This window comes from Tachysurus fulvidraco, chromosome 21, assembly GCF_022655615.1.
Source record: "Tachysurus fulvidraco isolate hzauxx_2018 chromosome 21, HZAU_PFXX_2.0, whole genome shotgun sequence".
In the NCBI taxonomy this organism is placed as follows: domain Eukaryota; kingdom Metazoa; phylum Chordata; class Actinopteri; order Siluriformes; family Bagridae; genus Tachysurus; species Tachysurus fulvidraco.
The window spans coordinates 13,174,938-13,191,285 of record NC_062538.1 but is presented as its reverse complement, the minus strand read 5'-3'; the positions used below and the strand labels follow the sequence as shown (position 1 = coordinate 13,191,285).

General features: G+C 37.3%; 1 protein-coding gene across 2 annotated transcripts in view; it reads right to left on the bottom strand.

Moving 5' to 3' along the window:
• Positions 1-16,348, bottom strand: part of jakmip2 (janus kinase and microtubule interacting protein 2) — a 75,268-nt gene that overhangs the window by 13,457 nt on the left and 45,463 nt on the right. For both annotated transcript variants that reach the window (XM_027139996.2, XM_047805783.1), the window contains exons 11-17: positions 11,034-11,117; positions 6,282-6,344; positions 1,760-1,858; positions 723-821; positions 589-642; positions 431-496; positions 212-280 (exon numbers count right to left, since the gene is read on the bottom strand). In XM_027139996.2, coding sequence (XP_026995797.1) covers positions 212-280; positions 431-496; positions 589-642; positions 723-821; positions 1,760-1,858; positions 6,282-6,344; positions 11,034-11,117 — 534 coding nt within the window. The remainder of the gene's footprint in view (positions 1-211; positions 281-430; positions 497-588; positions 643-722; positions 822-1,759; positions 1,859-6,281; positions 6,345-11,033; positions 11,118-16,348) is intronic.

Below are 16,348 nucleotides of genomic sequence, written 5' to 3'. Positions count from 1 at the left end.
ACACAAAATGGTTTTAAAAACTGAAAGTACAGAATACAACCTTCTCAAATGATTTACAAGAATGCACATGATTAATTAAAATACCAACACATGTTTATATGAAGTACCACAAACCCCAACAAATAATCTGAACATAATTTGAAGACCTAAAAATAAAATTCATGAGGCATTTATGATTTTCCTTAGAGACTTATTGTCAGGTTGGCCATACCATCTCCAGCTCTAAGTCCATCATCTTCTGATGGAGTGCTGCCTCTGTCCCCTCTATCTGTTGGATCCACTAAGAAGTGCACACACAAACACTAATCTTAGTTTTTAAACAATCAATCTAAATATGATTAATAGTTCTGGTTTAAGCACCCTTAAGATTGGGCTGTAGTTTGTCCCTAAGCCTAAAATAGGATATATATTCAAAACTGATTATATTTACCTTCTCAGCCAGAGACAGGACAGTACTTGCTTGGATAATAGCCACTTGTTCCTCATTCCTTAAATTCTGTTGGAGGTGTGGAGTGCAACTGGATTAAATATGTTCCACATTCAGACACTATCTCAAATAAAGGAAGGCAAATAGATAGTCGAACTCACCCCATTATCTCCTAGAATATCTAGCAATTTGATAAGATCAGGTATACACACATCCTATGGGAGAGAAATTAAAAGTTCTTCCATGCCGAATCATTCAAGTAATCCACATCTCATATTTTGGTTGTTCTACTTACCTTTACTCCTTCCTTTATACAGTAGATCTGAAGGGCACTTACTCCCTCTGAGAAGGGGTGAATTGAAAGAGTGAAGGGTGGGGATCTTCTCTCTCTCTCCTATTAAATGAGAAAAGCAATAACACTAACCAAAAGATTTTACTTAATTGATATTTACAATTCTACATTGTATAAGTGTAAAGCTTAGGGTTATAATTCATACCACCTTTAAAAACAGTGGCTTTTTAAAAAACATTTTTGCTTATAAAAATAGATAACCCCAAATGCATAAGGATGAGGTGCACATTTATTGATTTATTGATAACAATACTCTACGTACTACAGATAAATATGAATTTAACTCATCTTTATCTTATATTTTACTCAAGTAAGTTTTACCTAATGACAATCATGGCTGCAAAAATATGTATACTTTTTCATTTACACCCCCACCAGGACATTTGTCTTAATTTCTAAAGAAATTTGCAGACTTACTCTCTCACTTCCTTAATCATAACTTAACTATGGTAAGTGTACAATCACCACAGCAACTGCATCCTGATTTATGGAAAAGTTGCTGTTGTAATCTAATCTATAAAACTTAAAAATAAAACTTACATCTGACAACTTGATACCATTACTAACTACACAATATGTGGAGTGCTGTTAGATAGATTACACAATGCTGTAATTCTATTTCTGATTATTGGGGGATATTACACTCCTGAGTGAGTGTAGAAGACTGATTCAAATAGCCTTTTTTTTACATGTTCTATCTAACTTTTTGTCTATTTTTTTCTGGCTATCTCTCTTGATTTTTTTCTAGCTTACAGATACCTGCTAGTGCATTAAATAAATATCAACCTGTACTTTAGAATATTCTGCCAACATCAGAGCTGTGAGCTACATGCAAGTGATTTCAGTGATCTCAATAGTCTTACAAGAAAATGAATATAATCATCCCCACAACTTGTTATTGTTATACGTGTGTTCAATACGATCATAGAATCGGTTTAAGAGATAGCAAAATTTCTTTAAAAGGTGCAAATGGACACAACCTCTAGTTCAAGTATCCGAAACTCAAGCAGCTCATTCTGGTCTTTAGAGTCCTGGAGCTCTTGCTGCAGTCGGGCATTTTCATTTTCCATCTTTTCTATCTGAAAAAAGAGCAACATTAAATTGTAAAAAATGAATAATTTAAACCAATGAGCCAATGCATTACTCCTGCCTAAAATGTTTTTGGCTTTCCATATCCTACCAAAACAGCTAAGACTCAAAAAGAAATGGACTCTAGAAGACCTCTGTAAAATGCCTGAGTGGTGAGGGAAGGAAATGAGGACATGGCAGACAAGCTAAAATACAAAAGCACTCCACCACAAAGTACAGCCTCTACCTTAGTGAAAGTTTGTTGACATTGCTTTGTCCACTGAACCTGGTCAAGTGGTTCATTAGTAAGATCAGTCAGCAGGTTAATGACATCCAAATACTGTAGCTAGGTATGAACTTGCAGTAATAGACAACCAGCCCCAGGAACTGTCTCACCCCCATTTTTGTTCTTGGCTCTCGGGCAGGCTGCAATAGCTGAGGTCTTGACAATTTGGGGCTGTGCCTGCGCAAGACCCATGAGGAAGCCCAGATCCCATACCAATACCCATTTAATTGTGTACTTCTTGAGAACTGCCATGAATCCCATATTGCATCAAACTCAGGACAGCTCTCAGGTGTCACATGCGTCACTGCCAATCATTACTGTAGATGATGTCACTCAATTAAGAAGCGGCATATCAGAATTCTGTCCATGAGCTGCTGAATCATTGCTGGTGCTCTGATTAAACAAAAATAAAGTGTCATGAATTGGTATAAACCAAACAGTGTGAAAAAGGTCATTTCCACTTTGCAAGTAATTTGGAGCTTGATGTGGGCAGTAAAATGAGAGCTTTATCTCACGGGTAAATTCTTGCAGCTGGGCATACCCTATCATACAGTCGAGCTTGTGCCCACTGCACTGACAAATGACCCAATGTACCTGCTATCAGTTTGTGGTTGATAGACACTCCTGCGAACTGATTTAATTCAAATTCAATTACAAATACATTTTTAATAGAACTTTTAATGAACATTGTCTCAAAGCAGCTTTACTGTCAGGACTCAGCCCGGACTTTGGCCACGTGCTTTTGTTTATGTTTTTTGTCACATGTCTGCCCCGCCCTTGTCTCTTCCTCCCCGCCTATGCACACCTGTTCCTCAGGTGTCTGATTTTCTTGTCTATTTAGTTGAGCTATTTAGTTGTCTTCTGTTGTCATCATGTCTGGTTTTGTCTTTGTCCTGTTTTGTGTTCTTTTTAAGTTAGTAAACCCAGTTTTCTTTTAGCTATCCTGCATTTGGGTCGATTTTTATTCCCCCCGGCCCTGACATTTACAGAACATAAGATATACAGTGATGCCTCGAGATACGAGTTTAATTCGTTCCGTGAGCTTGCTTGTATCTCAAATTTATCATATATAAAAACAATTTTCCCCGTTTAAATGAATTGAAATCCCATTAATCCGTTCCAGCTCGCAAAATACCACTCCAGTTGTTTTGTTTATGTGCTTTGAATATGAAAAATGTACAGTACCTGTATTTATAAATGACAAATATTGTATAAAAACATACACTAATAAAAGAGAATGTTAAAAAATAAACTGGTTTTACTTTACGGAAGATGCGCATGGAGGTTGAGGGAGGAGTAAACAGGCGAAGGAGGAGGAATTTTGTCTCGTACGTACACGTTCGTTTTCGTTCACTTACTCGCTACTGTACACTCTTAATGCTACTTTACCCTTAAATGGAACTTAACTAAACTTCACTAAAATTAACAAACTTAAATCAAGCATCGCATTAGTTCTGACAGGCCATGTCATCAAGCGTGCATCAGCTGTTAATCAGCTGTCCACGACGCGCACCAATTCGGTTACCCGACAATTTAAATTCCCATTCATAGAGCCGCTCTAGCACTTCGCTGCTGGAGCGATCTAAACTCCCTCCTCCAACCCCGACTCCACCATGCCGGAACTCGCGTTCCTTGTACCAGTTTACGTCATAAATCTCCAGATATTTTTCTCTCTCTCTCTCTCCCTCTAAGTATTTAATTATTTATTCATCCATTCATTCATTTATTACTTTCCAAAAGCGTGTAAGCGGGCATATCTAATACTATGCATGATTAGTGGTTCTGTTATACGGAGGGTCTATTCTATTTTCTAGTCGCTGCTCTCCGTGCTCTGACCATGCATGCGCATGGACGGGCACATGGATTTTCATCCAGAACAGAACCATACTGCCAACACTAACTGTATGCATATCATCTGATAAACTCTCTTTTGACAAAGTGGTCCTGACAGAACTGAAATTTGAAAAAACAGAACTTAACTTAACTGAACTTAATTGCTACAATTTCTGTTTTGTTTACATTAATTTTGCTTAATTAGTGCCAGAGCACCGATGGTGCGAAGCCCTATTGTTTTTGCTCGGGTTTATTATTTATTTATTTTATTTTGGATTATTTAATAATTGCATGCGGTGAACTTTTAAGTAGTCCTCCTAAGGAATTCATGCGATTGACATCAAACGTGGTGAACATGATGCCAAGACATTGCACTTGCTAAATTCCGAAGGGGTTATTGATATCTCGAACGGTGCTGCCATGGCGAGGCGACAAAGTTATGGCGAATTCAAAGAAACAGAAAGTGTCTAATATCTAAAGCGAAAAATGTCTTATTGTGATGACACGTGGTGTGTATGTTCGGCCAAGGATTCCGATTGCATCGATGTGCTTATTGTGAGTCACGGGTATAGCACCACCAACAGGCCCCAGGAAGTGTGTCAGTCACAAAGGAGGATTTTTTTCACAGTTGCATGCAATGAACTTTTAAATACTCCTCCTAGAGGATTCATGCGATTGCATCTAATGCGAAATTGTGAAGGGATTTTTGATATCTCAAACACTGTTGCCATGTTGTTTCCCTGAAAAGAAACAACAAAATCATCAGGCCTGTCCTAGTGAGAGGGAGATGGCTGCCGGAGTACCCAGTAGTTGTATCTGCAACACAGGCTGAAAGCACTGCTCCTGGTCCACACGCACAGCCCTTGGTGTTGTGTAGCATAGAGACTGGCAAGGGATTTCAAGACCTCAGCCAGTGGTGAAAACCCCAGGACGGCGCAGCCGTTTTTGGTGCCAGTTTAAGATCCCTGAGTGGTTGAGGGACATTATTGAGGACGTGGGAGACAAACAACATATCAGCATTGCTTGTTCTGGTTGACTCCTGAATGCTCCTTCTCTCCAGACCTGCCTGATCCATCCTAATGCCCTACTGCTAGTTGGGGTATCATCGCTAAATGGTGCTCACACAGACTACCTTGAGATATTTGTGACTGCTGTGGATAATGCCACTTGGCGGTGGCACTGAATTGCTCCAGCCGAGGTTGTGCTTACACTTGTGTCATTGAACATTTCATGGGTTTGACAGGTAAGAAATAATGTTAAAGCTATAATGAATTTAAAAATCACGCTATCGATCATTCTTTTATGTTGCTCGAAGGCCCCTGGCTACACAACTTCCCTTGACTAAATTCAGTTGTTGAAAGGACATTAATTAATTAATGGCTTTTCTTTTTATATTTCTGTAAAGCTGCTTTGAGACAGTGTTAAAAGTTATATACAAATAAAATTTAATTTAACTTAATGTTCAGTAGCAAAGTGTCTCGGAATACACACTTAAATTGCCAAAAGTTTTGGGATGTGCTGTTAACTCTGCTGACAGTATGTACACCGCACACCGCAGCATTCGCTGACCCCACTCTGTGCATTTAAGTGGCCTACCACTTTGTGGCTGAGTTGGTGTTGTTCCCAATTGCTTCCACTTTGTCATAATACCACTTATAACAGTTTACCGTGGAATATTTAACGGTGACGAAATGTAACAAATAGACTAATTGAACAGGTGGCAACCTGTCACAGTACCACGCTTGAATTACCTGAGCTCCTGAGAGTGACACATTCTTTCACAAATGTTTGTTGAAGCAGTCTGCATGCCTAGGTACTGGCCTGTGGCCATGAAAGTGATTGGAACACTTACATTTAACTTTTGGCAATATAGTGTACAACAAATGAAACATTGAGGTATATGGCATACATCAGCAGTAGACTAGATCATGTTCCTCCCCAGTCAGCCAAAAACAAGATTCACTGAAACTAAGCTGCTGAAGTACTCAGCCAATAATTCTGGGCATTGCTGAACTGAACCAGTCATTTTCTGATAGATTTAGCCCATGTCAAAGTTCCTCAGGTCTTCAGTCCATTTCTACATCCAACATGTGATACCATCTAAAATATCCCAAACATTGACATATATATTAGCTAATAATATTACTTTGTAATGTATACTCATAATGTATTTTGTAATGTACTCAGAATGTATTGTTATTCTGAGTGGTCATAATGGTTTGACTCATTTTTGTTATTTAGAATACTAGCAAGAAGTAAAATAATACAATATAACTGGCTCTCTAGCACTTGGAAAAAAAATGTCCATGTCAAACCTTCTCCAGGAACTCTTGGTTGCGCCTGAGGTACAACTGTTTCTCATCTACCCATTTGGAATCCTAAAATCAATGAATGCATGAATTAGATGCTGCAACACATTTGTCATGCTTCTCAACCAAATATTATAACTGATTTATGAAAGCAAATACAATTTCTGTATAAAAGAATGAGATTTTTTGAAAACAAATATTTTTATTGGCCACAGTCTATATTTCATTAAAAAAAAATAAAAAAAAATAAAAAAGGGATATGGAAAAATAGTAAATGCAAACTGTAAAGACAAGATTCATTAAAAGGGAAACAGTTTTTTGTTACAAATTACGTGACTAGATTTTAAGTAGGCCTATATAAAATATTTTCATGGATATCCCCATCCCCACTTTTGGCTATTAGATTAATTTCACACTTTCAAAAATATACACAACGGAAAATATTGGTGGATGCAATTGAGTGGTTAAATGTATTAGCATTTTATAATTAGAAACATTCATGTGTCAGTACTGAGTTAACTTTCAAAACTCTTCACACAGTTATATTTACCAACATGTAGCTCAACGTAGTACAGTATTTTCCGCACTATAAGGTGCACGTAAAAGCCTTAAATTTTCTCAAAAATCGGCCGTGCGCCTAATAATCCGGTGCGCCTTATGTGTGCACTGAGTTCCAAAAATCTGTAAAAATGTTGTTGTGCAACTTTGGTAAGCGCTCCACTTGATTGACTGTCGACCATTTCCCGCTGACACAGGGACGTAATACATACACTACGTATGCTGGCAGCGATAAACGTACACTTATCTCCACCACGCCTCCGGTAGGTATACTACCGGTATGTTGCAAAACAACATTTGTTTCTTCCTAACCATTATGTGCTCCACACTCCAATCCAGTAGGTGGCGGTAAATGCACCTTAAGTTGGTTTGCCATCCGCAGATAAAAATCAGATGCTTACGAGGCACAATTCAAACTACAGTCTATCAGTTACACGGTTGTAAATGGGAATAGAGCAGCTGCGAAAGAATTCAACATCAATGAATCTATGGTTCGGAAGTGGAGGAAGCAAGAAAATGTACTGCGCCAAGTTAAGAAAACACAGTAGATGAGGACTTTGATGTATTTGTGGGAGAAGATTTATTAAAAAATAGTGTGTGTATTGTTAAATAGTAGAATAAAGATCAACTAAACTCACTGTTTTGCTTCTGTTACCTTTTGTTCCGGACCGTATGTTTTAGCATGCGCCTTATAATACGGTGCGCCTTATCTACGGGTTAAGTACAGAAATAGAGCCCGTAATTAAGATTGCGCCTTATAATCCGTTGCACCTTATGGTGCGGAAAATACCATAGTTAACCTCACATAAAAACAAACTAAAACACGTTACATACAAATAAGGTGAAAGGTTTAAGTACACCTAGGTTAGATATGTTCAAGCATCTATTCATTTTATAATAATCAATACTACCCTCAGAGTCAGTGCATTTTTGTGCATTTGATATTATGAGAAAATTCTAGCAAAATAAAAAAAATATATAAACCTCTACAAGTCAAATGTACAAATAAAAGGGTCAAATTGGACTACAGTATAGCAACAAAGGAATAGCTGAAAGGTATTAAATATGTACATATACCAGGGCAGACTATTGCGCAAAGAGTCCTTATTTTAAGGAGAATTGTTCATTAGAAAGCCATCACCTGAATCCCACAGAAAATTTGTTGACTAGACTTGAAACTGCATGTCTAAGCAAGACTTACAAATATAGAGTAGAATTAACAACAGAGTTACACTGGTTCTATCTGGATGAGAGAGCATAAATTCTGTACTGTTTGGTTCTAGAATTGCCACTGTATAAGAGTGGTAAAAGTCAAGGAGGTCAAGCCAAGTATTTGACCCAAGAGGTGAACAGCATGAAATAAGGGAATACTGACATAAAAAACATAAAACACACAAAAACCTCCATTCCATTAATGTGCTAGACTTTAATTTACTGCAAACTAGCTTGACTTTAAACTGAACCATGAACTGACTGTAGTAAACTGCAATGGGAGAAAAGTCCCAGAGTGGTGTAAAAAAGCACCTCTTTCACCTACACCAGTCTCCTGTGTCTGTGTTATGCCATCTTCTATGATATGGTGAAGTTCCTTTAAAGAGGTAATATGATTTAAGGGTACTGTAGCTACCAAAACCCTTCTAAAAATAATAAATTCTTCCTTTAGCAATGACGAATTAAAAAAACCCAAACTCAACCCCTATAAGTTGTAGCCTTGGTCCAGAAAGCAGCAGCCACATATATATGATACTAGGGGTGGAGCCGAACCCGAATACGGTATTTGGAAAGGCACAAATAGCGTGTTTTTTTACGAATACTTATTTCGAACAAATACTTAAAAAAATATTTGTATTCAGGAACAAGAAAAACTTTATATCAAAAAGCTGCGTTTTCTCATGAGACCGCAGTGCATGCCCGCATGAGTGAGTGAGTAAGTGACATTCAGGAGTCGGGGGGGTGGGGGGTAAAAGAGGTGACTGACACAGGCTGCTCACACAGCAACAGAGATGTCTCGGCTGAGCGAAAAAACACTTCACTGCATCACTATTTTTGTTGAATAATTTTTTGTACCTTAACTGGGTTCCGGAGGCAGTTTAAACCTTTCGGGAAGCGGAGTTTGATTGGGACATTATTTCATTACGCTGCATTATTGACGTCTGCATTCGGGTGCTCTTATGTTCGCTCTGTTTACGTACAGTAGCTCTGTTAGCTCGGTAATTTAGACAATAGGCTGTTGACAGAGTAACGTTAACGTTCGGTTAAAAAGGATAAACAATGCTTGTGTAGTTGTGTCGAACTTGTGGGAGTTATATGGTACGTTTAAGTTACTCGGTCTTTTGCAGATAGCAAGATGTAGGCTATAGGCTACATCTTTAAAAGATGAAAAGAGTGTGGCTGCTGCTGAGCCATCTCTTGGTCCTCCACCAGCCAAAAAAGACTTGCTCAAGTTCTGTGTGAAAGCATTTATCTTCTTCCAAGTGAAATATGGTTAAGTTATGGTTAACATAAAACATTTAAAAAAATTAAAAACATAAAACATAAAAAAACCTTTTTTTGGCAGACAGTTGACAATAGCATTGCTGTATCTTTTAGTATTAAATAGAATACAACTTTTGTTCTGCCAGATCTCCCAGTCAGGGGTTGATAAAGTTTAGTTCTTGGAATTCTGTGCTTTAGAAAGAAGTTCTTGCAGAAGAAGAACAGTTCTTTGAAGTATTATTTATTTTTATTCTGTCTGTTCAGCATCCTCCAACAAGGACTGGTGGTAATGGGGTTCATAATGTTCACAATGGTATTTTATTAGATGTTGGTTTAAACATGGATGAGGTAATGGCTGTTATGTTATTTTCTTTTCAATGATGTTTCTTGTTACATGTTCAAAAACATCAACCAATATTGCATATCCATAATTATTATAATGAATATAATTAAAGAATACTTACACTATAATGTAAATTAAAAGTGTAACACAAAAAAACTGGATTTTTATGCCTATTTTGAATTTTACTCGAATACAAATACAAATACTTTTACCACCTCAACAAATACAAATACAGATACAAATACCGGCTGCTTTGCACACCCCTAATGAATACTAAACCTATGCCACAGGGGTGCTCGCACAAAACCATGTCACTCACATGAAAAAACATCACTTACACTTATCACATTTAAGATATTAAAGATATTAAAATCTGTCTCAGATTGTGCGAGGTTACCCCTTTACATTGTATAATACGTATGGAGTGCACAGAGACACAGTATACGTCTGGACAGAGACAATTTTAACATGAGGTGAAAATTCCTCTCCTGCAATCCTGCTTATCTCTTCTTATTCTGGTTGAGATGCTCACTGCTGTATGATCGTTTTATGCTATTTTTACTGATCAATTTGAATGTTTTTTAATGTGTAGTTTTACAATTGCTGTATCAATTGTCAAGCTCACACATTTGCCACAGACCTGATTTTCCTTGCCAAAGCTAGAACAGACACTACTCACTTTCTGTGTGATTCCCAGAACTTGTACAGACACCATAGTGTGACTTTTAAAGATCTAGCTGAAAGAGAGACTTGATGTGATTCAATAGGACTGGAATTCCATTGTGCATAAATTCCACATCAGTTTTTCTATCTACTTTTTTATTTTTTATATTATCTGAATAAGATATTCAGTGAACAAGCGTAAAATGGTCAGAAGCACTTCCATATGCACTTCGCTATGCAAGATCTTCTATGACAGGACTGCAGTTTTTTTCCTGTTGTAACAATTTTGCTTGTTATGTTTGAGTAAAAAAATAAAAAAATAAGACTGACCCACAGTTCAGTTCACAAAAGAATTAGGGGGAAAAAGTACATTTTCAAAACAATTTACATGATAAAATCATTTAACTTCAGGATTTTTTTTCCAACATAAAAAAACATTAATACTTAACACAGTCACATTTTTTTTTATCACTGATTTAACCTTTCAATGAATACTGTGTATAAGTACACTGCATATACTGTAAGTACACTGTGTGTCAAACAAAGAAGAAAAACAAACATCAAATCAGAAATTGCTCTATATCACTTGAGAATCAATATCAGTGTTTGCAATAATTGTGGGATGAAAAGTTTTTAATGTTTGTGTGTCCACATTTGTGCAGCATGTGTGCCCATGTATGTTAACTATTAACGTTAACAATAGTCTAAACTCTACTCACCTGTCCTTTGGACACAAGTTCTTTCTCTAGGTCTTCAATTTTTGCTTTATACCTCTGCACATCAGCTTGGAGCTGCTCATGAACCTGTAAAAAATAGATAGATTATTTTTCATTAAAGATCTTTGAAAATATTTTAAAAGTGTCAGCTAACAAGAGGTGGGAAGTAACGGAGTAAAAATACTTCGTTACTATACTTAAGTAAAGTTTTCTGGTATCAGTACTTTACTCCACTATTTATTTTTCGGACAACTTTTTACTTTTACTCATTACATTTTTACACAAATATCTGTACTTTTTACTTCTTACATTTTCAAAACGGACTTGTTACTTTTAGTATTATTTCTTCTCATTGAGCACTGTTTCCAGCCTATCATCCTATCATTGTGCGGCTTTTTCACCATGTGACTGGTGTACTGTATTATTTACTGGCTATCATACATAGACCAAGGATAGCGGAGCTAACAATGAGCAGCACGCCTACAAAAGGAATGGCTAATGTTAATTCAGAGGGAGTCACCGATGTTAAAATAAATAACAGCGAGGACATTCCTGAACACCCATGGCCATATATGAGGGAGATGTTTGAAATAATCTGTGTCAAAAAGGATTCCTGGTGAATGCGTTGTAAATTGTGTCAACCAGGGGCGGTTCTAGACCCTTTTTAGGGTGGCTTCAGCCCCCCTGTCTGTGATCTCAGCCACCCTAAAACTATAAGTATAATTTTTACTTTCATAAATAAACAATAAAAATTACGTTAAAATGCAGGACATGTCGTCGATGGGAATTACAGAAGGCTTTGTGCTCTGTGAAGTGAGGTTGTGCATACTCCCAAACATTATGAGTAGACATGTGTGCCTACCTGATTTTAGGAAAAGAACCATTACAAATAATAAGCCTTATCTTTGTGTTTGTACTTGGCACTTTCCTTGGCTGCAGATATCAGAGGCCTCTGTTCTTCAATGAATTCAGTGTATTAAAGTTTAATCTGACTTGAAGCTCAGACTTCACCATTGTAAATGACAGTAACAATACTGCAAAGTAATATGATTAATGTCGCTCTGCTGCTATTCTCTCTTGATTAACCCTCCTGCAGACCTTTTCTGCATTCCTATGCAAATTAGGAGCGCTGAGTCAAGTTGACCTTGTCTGTTTTGACTGCTTATAAAAAAATTAAGTATATATGATAGCCTTTTTTTTTATTTTTACCTTTTTTGTCTAACTTGTTTCCAACATAGTAACATATATTTTGCAAAAGTGTTTTTAATATTTGGTATAATAAACCTCATTAATATACAAAAATGCCTCATTTTTTTAGTAAAAAAAAAAATTATTATTATTTTCACTATAGAGGCACAAAAGTTAATGCACAATTACAGGCTGGTATATTTCAAAGCCAGGAGATTGTTTTGAAACCATTTTGACCATTTTTAATGTCAGTAAATAATAAAACATGTTTTTTTCAGGTCAAATTGACTTGAATGCTTATAAAAAAAATATACAATTATCATCATTCTGTATGATCAGCTTACATTTGTGAACATTTTACACTTGTTATGTCTATTTTGCCTATCAGATGCCACCTGATCACCCAAAAACGGGCCACACACACACACACACACCACTCAAGAACATGGCATAATTTCTTGTGAATAAAACTTCCTTTACACCTCATATGCTTTTTCTTATATTTCATTTATAAACAATAAAACTCATGAAATTATGCCATGTTTTTGAGTAAGATAAGCAAAAATGATTAAATATTATAAACATCCCCAGGTCAAAGCTGACTGATGCAACTAACTTCATAAATAAGAGAGAGGAAACAAATATGATTTGAATATGAAAACACAATGTGTGTGTGTGTGTGTGTGTGTGTGTGTGTGTGTGTGTGTGTGTGTGTGTGTGTGTGTGTGTGTGTGTAAAGCTTGTTGGTAGAAGAAGAAGAGAAGAGAAGATATTGCTCCCAGCTGGACAAATGCATATAACAAGAGTGAAATATTTACAACAAATGATTGTTTTTGTTTTTTTGGAGGCCCAATGAATTGCAATGCCCAATGCTTGTGTGTGTGCATGCATGTGTGTGTGTGTGTCTCTCTCTCTCTGTATTTGTGCGTGTGTGTGTGTGTGTGTGTGTGTGTGTGTGTAAAGCTTGTTGGTAGAGAAGATTTTTCCCCCAGCTGGACAAACGCATATAACAAGTGTGAAATATTTACAAATGTGTAGCTTTTTTTTTTCTGGAGGCCTAATGAAATGCAATGCCCAATTTGTGTGTGTGTGTGTGTGTGTGTGTGTGTGTGTGTGTGTGTGTGTGTGTGTGTGTGTGTGCGTGTGCGTGGTGTGTATGTTTTGGGTGTGTGTTGTAGCATCTTGTACCAGTCATTTTAGATTTCATGTCCCAGGCACCCTAAATTTCAACATCTACTCCTCAATTAACCGATGAGCAACCCAGTTTTACACCCACACCTGGCTCCAGAATGTCTGGAGTCTCCACAAAGACCAGATAACCCCATGCGGCTCATTGGGGCCAGCAAACAGAACTCACACACACACACACACACACACACACACACACACACACACACACACACACACACACACACACACACACACACACACACACACACACAACACAATGAGACATTCCTTTTACTAATAAAACCCAAGATAAGGTACTCTAAGGTTCTCATTCTTATAACCCTTTTTGTAATGTGTTTCTTCTTTTAAGGCTTGCCTGACTTAAAATTATTTGCTCCTTAATTTCCTGACAAGGGTGTATTTTATTCATGTGTCAGAAAACAACATTGTATTTTAAAATCCGTTATACTCTATCATCATATCTTACTGATCATGGCATGTTAATGTATACCTGTTCTAATGCCGTATGACCCTTTAAAGTGCATCTTGTTCATGTTTCATTTTTGTTTCTTTGCCTTTATCTTTGCCTTGATTAATGATCTATGTATGTAATGTACCGCTGCCTTCATACCGTCATTACCCTTCATGTTTAGTATCCAAATGACCACAAAATTATCGGTTACTCATTTTTCAAGCACTGGTGTATTTTATTTGAGCACGAAAGGCGCCATACCATCTTAATACACCCTGGCTCAAACTTTAAAGTCATCTAAAAGTTTGATAGCTAAACCACGCCAACAGACACCTGAAACAAAGGGAGTTTTTCCCTTCAAAATCCTGACCGAAGTATTGGTCATCTTCCCAAAGATGGGTGGAGTTCGTGACCTTTAAATTGTCACAAACACCACTAATCCGTGGTCAGACTTTCGGAACAGCTTCAAGACGACTCCATCTTCCTTCAACGAAGTTCCAGCAAGCTTCACTTCCAAGAACGACAACTGCTCTGATCTTCAGGAGAACTTGGAAGAACGTCTGACCCCGCCCTAACTGACTTTTCAGAGATTTCTCTGTTGCATCCGGACTCTTGTGCAGTAAGCCAATGCAAGTAACCGTTTCCTTTACCAACCAATTTAGATGCGTAATTTTAATTAGGAATCTTTCATTGAATCTTAAGGTGAATTTAAGTTTCTGTGACGATTTCCCAGTTAGGGTGTGATTAATTTTGAAGTCTAAGCTTGCCACTCCTTTCCTTCCTTTCTCTAGTTTCTTCTTTCCAGTCTCTTCCTCCCTTTCCCCAATTTTAATTTCTTTTGCTTTATTTTATTTTCATTTTCCCTATTTCTTTTGTTTGTTTGTGTAGTTAGTTTTATGTTGTGTTTGTCTCATTCATTAAATGTCATAATTTTGAGCCACAGGTGATTTGTCTCTGAGTCTCGCTCACAAATTAAGGTACCTGCAATATCTGGTCTGAACTACATGCTCTATTAAGTTAATTTAATTTAAATTACGGTATACAGTAAAAGGAGGGCGAATCTTTCTTGGCCGGGAAAATACCGCCTTCATAGAATTAATAAAGGTTACACGGCCTGTTCGGCGGACGAACAGACCAAATAAGCGTAACGTTAATTCCAGTACCGTTAATTTCAACTTAGGTTAAAATATTTGGAAGTCACTATAACACGTTATAGTTGCTTATAAATATTTACCTTGCTTCGCGAGCCAAAATTGCTACACTGTACATTCATCTACAGGTGCATCTCAATAAATGAAGAATAAAGAATGTTGTGGAAAAGTTTCAGTAATTCAACTAGTAGTTTAAGTCTTTGGTATTTTGAATTGTGATGATTTTGTCTTACATTTAACAAAAACCATCAAAATGGTCTTTCAAATTGGTTCGTTAGGCTACATAATCATGGGGAAGACTTCTGATCTGACACTTGTCCAGAAAACAATCATTGACACCCTTCACAAGAAGGGTAAGCCTCCAGGTTTCTCCACATCATCTTGTCACTCGTCATGGTTGGTTTGTTTGGAGCACCAGTGGCATCTCAACCTCTGATGAACTAAATACTCTGCCCACACAATGCATATGCCACTGCTTATTTAGATCACAATTATTTACAGTAATGACTAGGAGCTGCATTTGGAATTACGGTACAGTATGTGGGCTTTCACTTGGGCAGGTTCATCCCCAAATTAATATGACAACAATAACTGCAGCCTTCCCAAGACAAAGTAACAAAAATGAGGGCATCAGCTGCAAGCTCTTAGTAAGTATAGCAAGTCTGAAAACGAGTGTCTGCCAAATACAGTAGACATAATCACCCTCGTATACTACCTACTCTACTGCCCTTACATTAACACCCTGCTCTAATGGCTCCACCGCAGAAAATATGCCAAAGCACAGATCAGTTGTTGGTATCTGGCACTTCAGCCATTCAAATGCGGTCCATAGGCCTCGAATTTGGAAACTGATGGCAAATAATCTCTCTTGCTTGGGATATGGAACTAGGGAGTAAGCTGTTTTAGCACCTTAGCTGAAGTTATTTGGTGGACGTACATGGCAGTGGGGCCGTGGTCAAGTGTCAGCTGCTGACGGAGAGGCAGGTTGAACCAACAAGTAACATGTGATGATTCTCTCCTCTCTTATTTACTGCCAGTCTACTTATCAGTGTTTCTTTGTAGTTTAAGTGATGGGTTTTCAAACTTTCCTCCCAACTCTGCTATTAAGGATACAGTGGGTTACAGTGAGCAATATTTCAGCTTTATAGAGTATAATAGGGAATACTAACCATTACCATTTATACAATACAAAGTTTACTCACTTCTCCTAGTACTAGTTAGTCATTAGTTGTGCAGCTTAATAAATATAATAAAAAACAATTAATTGCAAGGTTTATGTACAATAGTACAATGTTCACCCTATTTATGGTCACTCTGCTCTGCCCCAAGCCAACACC